Source organism: Pelmatolapia mariae, linkage group LG15 (genome assembly GCF_036321145.2).
Source record: "Pelmatolapia mariae isolate MD_Pm_ZW linkage group LG15, Pm_UMD_F_2, whole genome shotgun sequence".
NCBI classification, from domain to species: domain Eukaryota; kingdom Metazoa; phylum Chordata; class Actinopteri; order Cichliformes; family Cichlidae; genus Pelmatolapia; species Pelmatolapia mariae.
Window position 1 is genome coordinate 15991503 of NC_086240.1, and position 8081 is coordinate 15999583.

At 39.8% G+C, this 8081-nt stretch overlaps 1 protein-coding gene across 1 annotated transcript in view; it reads right to left on the minus strand.

Annotated features, from left to right (window-relative positions):
* The window catches only part of enpp1 (ectonucleotide pyrophosphatase/phosphodiesterase 1), a 35563-nt gene extending 28084 nt beyond the window's left edge, over positions 1-7479 (minus strand). The window contains exons 1-2 of the mRNA XM_063495512.1: positions 7234-7479; positions 2151-2220 (exon numbers count right to left, since the gene is read on the minus strand). Of these exons, the coding sequence (XP_063351582.1) occupies positions 2151-2220; positions 7234-7362 (199 nt within the window). The 5' untranslated portion in view covers positions 7363-7479. The remainder of the gene's footprint in view (positions 1-2150; positions 2221-7233) is intronic.
* Between the last annotated feature and the right edge of the window lie 602 nt (positions 7480-8081).

Sequence of the window (8081 nt, forward strand, 5' to 3'; positions counted from 1 at the left end):
AGAAAATAAAAGCAGCACTTAGTTTGGGAAAGACAACAGACAGTAAAACAACCATAACATTTACTCTAGAATAGAATAGAATAGAATAGAATAATCCTTTAATTGTCCCACAAGGGGAAATTTGGTTGTATCTCTAGTTGTTGCAATCAAACGCGAACTGAGAATACGCCCTCAAATGTTGTAACGGTATACACAGGTTGATAAGAAACCTTCCTTCCTCAAGGACTTTCCCACAGGCAAGGCATCACCAAGCAGGATATTTTGGGTCACATCCTTAACCTTTTAAACATCTGCCTTCCTTATGCATCCATCAAGTCTCCTGCTGTACTGACGGGGCATACGACAGAGGGAGCCTTAGCACATGGGTGAAAAATCCCCTCCTCGCTGCTTCGGGGCCAGCTATGTGGTTTGGACTTAACATGGGGATGCTCTGTCTCAGGAGACAGCTTTCTATGGTGAGTAATCGACATAAAAACCCGCTCTCAGCATTTTGTACAACACAGTGTCAGCCTATAGGAACAAGTGGAGTTCTGGGTTATTTTTGTTTCTTTTAATCTGTTGCCAAAGGCCTCACCAAGAAAGCAGCAGTATGAAAGATGTGAAAGTCCCAACAAAGCTGCACAGATGTAAGGACTGGTGAGTGAAAAGAAGCATTCTTCCCATATGCGAAGGTTTTATGTTAACTGAGGAGAAAATAGAGTGCAAGTTAAAGGGAAATGCCACAGGAGAGAGAGGACCCCACCCAGGCTGGGGACTGCTGCCCACAGTCATCGCCGCTGCCCCCTAAATTGGAGGAGCGTTTTTGGCATGGTGGTTTTCGACAAAGAGCGTACTGACACTGCTGCCCACGTCTAACTGGGGGGAATCTATAGCTGCAGAAAACATTCCTCTGTCACTTAAGAGGGTATTTACGACTTGTTTTGCAACCATGGGCAGAAAAAACTAGCCTGCACCACCCTGACAAAAACATACGCTCAACCCATGTGACGTCTTGGGGGTTAACTTTCACCTCTCTGTCTCTCTTTTGCTGCCTGGTTGGTAACTTTATCCTTCTCTTCTGCTCCTCTAAATACTTCAAGTTTCAAGTTTCTGGAGGATCTGCAGCGGGATGTTAGCCGCTATACATGAGAGTGTGGAGCCTTGATTGTTATTTTACCAAGTGGCAACCGTACCAAATGAGTTCTCGCTGAATAAATGCCAAAAATGTAACCTGAGATAATCTGTTTCACGCTCTTGTAGCCAAAGCACTCTATTCACTGTCCATGATGAGTGAAAACCATGACTTAGACAAGCTCAGACAGAAAAAGTATTAGTGTGGTACTACTCAGATTTACATGTGAGTGAAAGAAAAAGCGGGTCAGCACTTTGACAGCTGCATATCGAAGGTCAACTCTGAGAATTCATTAGGAAAAGCAATTGAAATTATGTGAATACAGGGCGCTGAGGTCTGTATTGACATTATTCACATTTTCAACACCTGCACTTCACAGACTATATATCTACACTTCACAGACTATATATCTACTAAAGTAAAATTCAAAGAAATTTCTTCAGTAACAGACTTATGTGGATTGTTATTTTGTTTCCTGCGCAGAAGGATGCACATGTGTGTTGCAGTGACACGAAGTCCCGCTGATATTTTCATCTTGTACCACTTATTGACAGCTGCAGCAGCAATATGTCTGGATATGCACCAACCAAAGGAAGAGGGACTGGAAGCAATCAAACGTGGCAGTGAAGAAATGTAGCTTTCAAATTCTTTATAAAACTGTTTTTGCTGTTTTGAGGAAGAAGATACACTTAACTTGTTTATTAAACCACAAGAATATGCATAAAGTGGTTTGATGAGAAACAGGGGTCTTAAATAAATACATTCTATTAGTACTATGGAATATAGCCAGTCCCAGGCTGACTTGGCGCAATTCAAAGTGACCAGGCCACCATTATACCAGAGGCAAAACAGTTTCTTTAAAATTTAAATGCAATCCAAGCTGAATGAAAAATATGCTATAAATGAAGCACAAATCATGAAGGGGGATGGGGGAGGGGGATTGGAGACTTTTCCAACAGCCATTGAGCAAGAATTATGAAAACGAGGAGGTGAAATGTACATTAATTTAATGCTGGTTAATTAAAACAGTCAATCTTACCTGATCCTTTCTCCTTTCTCAGAAAAAACGCCACAGCCAGGATAACCACCAGTAAACACAGCAGCAGAACCTATAACCCAGAAGATAAAATGGCAAGATGTTTGTTAAAGCTGTTAGAGATAGCAGCCACTAATCTTGCTGTTGTACACAATTTGACATTGTTTATTTTGAACTATTTAAACTTTGAGAAAAGAAAAAGGTTCAAGCACTACAAAATTCAACATAATGTGAACAAGTATCTTGTCTGTCTCAAGAGAAGACATAAATTAACAAAACTAAATCACATCCACGCTCAAAGCTTCAGCTCTAGAGAGAGCAGCGTTGGCTGTTGTACAGCTGTGTTGAGAATTAAGTATTAGATGGGATCCTCATCGCCTAATGACTAAATCATGCTGTTATTTTGTCTCTTAGTATCACTTGCACGAGGCTGACATTACAGGCTCTTAAAAAAATATTAATGGACCGATCATGAAGAAATTTGTTGTATCCACAGTTCACAGAGAAACCCAGCTGACTCACATGATCCTCTTATATTTCCAAGTTTTCTTTTCGAAAAATGTTATGCAGCTGCAGATGCAGAACGAGAATCACAAAAACAGCCAGGCTACGAGACGGTCAAGAACAAACGGGCTCAGTGTTTCTCTGTACTTCATTGTCTTCAATTCCTTTTAAAAACTGTGTCTGGAAAAAATTATTTTATTGAATAGTTTATTTACACTTTACGCACCAGAGACAGCATGCTATTTTCCCCCAGATCCTCGTCCAACAGGGGGAAAACCCCTGATCGGATTACAACTCTGTGTGCATTGTTACTAAACTACAATCATGTAAAAAAAAAGAAAAGAAAAGAAAAAAAGAAAAAACATACAGAGTTTGACATCTCCAAGTTAAAATAAAAATGTACATGTCTTATGCAACTTGTTACTTTTTTACTGTTAAGAATTAGCATTTGGGACCTGTTAAATTACACTAGGGTGGCAAACACTACTCGATCACCATGCTATTATTTTCTGTGTACTTCTAATTATGCTTACATTAGCTTTTAGCTCAAAGCCCTACTCCATTACTGCCTCACCAAAGTTTTACTGCAGCTGAAGAGGTTTAGATACATTGCTTTATTCAGTTATCCTTCTACCATCCACCGAGACTTCCATCTGTATCCTCACAGGCTCAACTGTTGATTTTAACAATTTCCACACCATCTCCATCTATCTATATATTAGTCTCAGCTCTCTGCAGTTGGAAGTAGTGATCCAGAATTGTTTTTGTTTGTTTTTTTAAAATCACAAACTTTCTGCCCCAGGACAGCAGCTCCCTGGGGGCGAGTGGTTTGTAATTAGATGGGTGTTTCAAAGATTAGTTGTTTACCAGGGTTATCATGGATGCTGATTTTGAAGCGTCTGCAATGCCCCAAACCAGGCCAGTTACTCATTGTGGCATTACAAATCTTCATTTTAAATGTGTCGCCAGATTTTAATATTTATTATTCTGGTAAAATTGTGCCTTGCAATCACAGTTTTTAAAAAGTATAATATGTAAGTGCATTATGGCTCATCTCCTTTTATTCCTATGACCATCTTATCACCTCTCTGCTGGGAACGCAGCTGCAAATATTTCCTTAGCACAACACAAGTCATAGTTTAAAGCAAGTCTCTTGTTCTCTGGTGTCACTTTTAATTTCCTCCCAGAACTGATACATTTTTAATCTTTTCACACTGTTTCTTTAGTCTATTACTTTTAACTGAAAGGGGGAAAAAAGCTAAACTAAAAAGTTCAAAAAACATGCTTAAAGTGGAAAAACATAAATCCTTCCTGGAGGAAAGATTTTACAGAGGATTTACAGTTTAAACAAACAAATCCTCAAGCCGAAACTAGTCTGATCCTCCCAAGCTAGAAAGCTACAGCAGTACAGCAGGAGTAATCTACTTAGTGTGATTCACAAGAGCTGGAATTCCTATACAGGTATGAAAACACATTGCTGTATTTGGTGTCTGGGTACGTGCACTTATTTTCCCCAGCTATAGGTGAAAAAAACTGAAAACTCGGATGGGCTTCACAGAAATGCTTAAAGACGGGGTCTCTGTGGGTTGTGAAAGTAAACAGACTGTCTGGTGGAAACCTACTGGGCTGACTGAAACACACTTTAATACTTATTCAGACCCCCCACCATGACCACCACTCATTCTCCATTGTCTACAAGAGAATGATGTAAAGGTTATGAAATTAAACTACAGATGAAAGTCATCAAAAAGACATCAAAAAAAGGCTATCCAAAGACACAAACTCTTTTTAGGGAAAAGTCATTCTAGTTCAGGGGTGGACTTAGACACAAAAGCTAAGGGTTACACATCAAACAGCCATCATGTGTGGCCTTATGACAAGCACAAAGCTGAAAGATATGGTAGATATGACAAGCTGCTCTCACATTAGCCTGGATCCTTGATCCAAAATAATAATAATCAACAACTCTGCTACTTTTCTGTGTTAATCAGGTGTACAACTGACTTAAATGCTGTGTCAGCTGCAACTATTATGGATCAATCTAGCTTTTATGAAGCAAACTAGCTATTATGAAGCAATCTAGCTTCTCAGGCAGCAGAGCAAAAGAGGAACTACCATAGAAAAAAACAGTTGAAGGTGGGTGGAGTTTGAACAGATCTACGTGGTGAAGGGGTGGTAGACATTCACTTTATTATTCATTGTCATAAAGTGTTAGTGGGTACTCAAGACTGAGCTTTTACTTATTTTTGAGTTATTTTGGGGTTTTAAGACATTAGGGATGTATTGCAAAGCAGTTACTGCACCATTTTCTGGTAAACCCATTGAATTAAAGCGTACAATCTGCACTTAAAACACATCTTAATTGGTTTAAATTAAAATCCACTGTGGTAGTGTACAGAGGCAAAACTACAAAATCATGCTATTGTCCGAATTCTCGTGGACCTTAAAAATGACATATGTGACAGCACAAGGCGTAGCATTGTCTAGACCTTGTGTGTGTCTAATTGGTACAACGCAGCCAGCATCTGGTTATTGTGGTGTCGAGCTGAAGGTCACAAGTGAATAGCTGAAAGGATGTGCACATTCTCAAATGACTTCTTTGACATGCAGTTTATGCCTCGGTGATGAAGGAGATCACGCACATTCCATACATGTTTAACTTTCCACTTCCAACTTAAAAAAAAATATCTAAATTTATTTCACTATTTTACAGCAAGAAACACATTTTTCTGATATGACTATGACCGCAGCAATATAAAATAAGTCCATAAAACATAACGGCATTTTTCTTTACAATTGCTTCAATTATGTTTTTTCTGTAAAGACTGAAACACACTCCAGATTTAGCCTCCACAAAGACTATGTGTGGTTAGTCTCAATGCCCCGAGGAGCTGTGAACAATAAAAGCTGCTGTTGTTTTCTGAGACGTTCCTTCTGTGATAAAAATACTGTTCTGGGGAAAACAAAGAACAGACCTAGCAGATTAAAATGTCCATTCCTGCCAGTGATGGAGATAGCCAAGTATTGCGTCAAAGTTCGCACAGCCTGTCTTTTGGTCGACATATTTTTAAACCTTTATTAAGTTATTATTTTTCAGATTTAGACTAATAATTCAAAATACATATTTACCAATGCTACATTATTACAGATTATCCATTATCCAGATGTGGGGATGTTACTGGACACTGAAGGTTGTTGATCAAGTCGGAATCTTAAAATTAACAATGTGTTTTGTAAGAGAGTCCAGGGTCAAGATGGGCCGGTTTAAATGAGTCTGTTCTTGATGGTAGCACAGGAAGAACAGGCCAAGCCGTGACAAACGTCCACATCCATCTTCTTTCACTGTTTAATTCAGGTTCTTGGGCGGGGTGCTGGAGCCTAACACACATTTCATAAAAGTTAGAGGTGCAGTACACTTTTTGCAGAGATAGCTAGTTTATCTCAGGAACTGCCAATCAACCGAACACACATCTTTGGGCTGTGGAAGCTGGAGTACTCAGATAGAGCCCACTGGGAGGACATGCAAACCCCACACAGAAAGACTCCAGCCAGCCAGTGGATTCAAACCAGGAGCTTTTTAGTGTTAGTCAACAGTGCTGACTATCACAGCACAGTGCCTGTCTGTTTGTTGAACAGTCTTGCATTAGTGTAAAACAAATATTGCTCAATTATGTGAGAAACTAATTGCCCAATTGGTCAACATTATAAATAATTATAGTTATAAACAACTTCAGCTACTACCTGTGCCTCTGCACTGTAACATCTTTAACCACTAAAACTACGTCAAAACAAAGCACTGGCAGGACGACTCATTTTCCGACTGTCTGAATACACCTAATATTTGGCCGAAATGACACTTTGGATCCGAGTCAACATTCTGGGGTCAGAACTCCACCCAGCCCTGCTTCACACTATGAACTGCAGGTCTTGTCCACCTGCAGAGAGCCTGCTGGCCTGTGTCTGTTTGCACTGGAGTGAAAACATTTAGTTTCCACGTTCACGCTGGCAACACTGACAGTCTCGTCCGTGTGGCAGCTGTGGATTAATGACAGTGTGAGTAAACAGTGCAGAAATGCTGACCCGAGGATGTGGTTTTTGATCCCTGACGATGGTTCACTTTCCCTAGTTAAATATCACACAGTGTCAGTTGGGTTAACTGTCTAGTGTTTGACAAAAATTATACCAAAAAAAAAAAGGACTAAGACTCAGCAGGGCCCAAAATGACGCCTTCAAATGTTTTGTAAACCCCAGAATCCAGTTTGCAATTATGAGACAAAAGAAAAAAGATGGACATCTCTTTATTTCAAACAGGGACAGATGTTTTTGTTTTCAGTATTTCTTCTAGAGGACAAAAGACAGCAGCTACTTATTAATCAATAATATTATCTATAATAATAGTGTCCCTGACACTTTAAGGGCTTCCCAATTTAAGAGTCACATTTAAGATCATGCAGTAATATGAGTGGCAGGAGCTTAGACACATACATTAACTATAATGTGTGACTTTCACACTGCGGAAGTTAATCGCGCCCCGTTGTCTTTAAAGTTGCCCCCCATGCTGCCAAAGTGCAACTGAACATACCCCAATAATGATTTTACGGCGGGTACTCCTTTTATTCTCATTCTTGCTCCTCTGACTCTCCACCTCTCGTGTCCCAAATAAAGACGCTGCCTGTTCCGCCGACCCGTCCTCTCCTTTGGTCACTTCCATGCTGCTGAGCGCAAAAAAACAAAAACAAAAAAAGGACGCCTGCCAGTGCTTTCTAGGTTGGACTGAGTAACAGGATGGGATGCAGCTCTGAGGAATATATAGAGGGGAAATGCCCGCCTTTCTGACGTCTTCAAGTTTTTGCAAAGTGGCTACATGTGTTAGATCTGAGGGAGGAGGAAGATCCAACACTAGTAAAAGCAGAGCAGAAAGCAGTAACTCCCCCTTATTCTGATTCATTTTCCTCTAATGTGGGGAGGAAATGGTACTTTACCCACTTTAAAGAGAGTCAGAGTCACTTTAAAAGAAAAAACAACCCAGACACATTCAGAATACGCATGCCTCAAACGTATTATCACGTCTAATTTCTTTGATTTAGGACATTGACTCGAAATAAAAAGCAAACACAGATACAGTAATTATGGACTTTCTATGAAAATCCATTATAAGGTCGTGGAGCTGCCACCATCTTGTGGCCAGACTTAAGTGATGCATTAGGTTTCAATTTCGAGGGTTGAGTCCCACGCGAATATTTAAATTAATTTAAAAAACAGTTCAACACATTTTCCTTTCCTTAAATAGGAATCTAAGGCTTTTGGCTTGACTATAGTCTTGTTTAATTTCACTTACCGTTGGCAAATTTGAGCTTGGCTTCATTAGTGACTGCTTGCTAAAAATTATCCACTGGAGGAAAACTTATCCACTAGAGGGCGCTGCTCCAC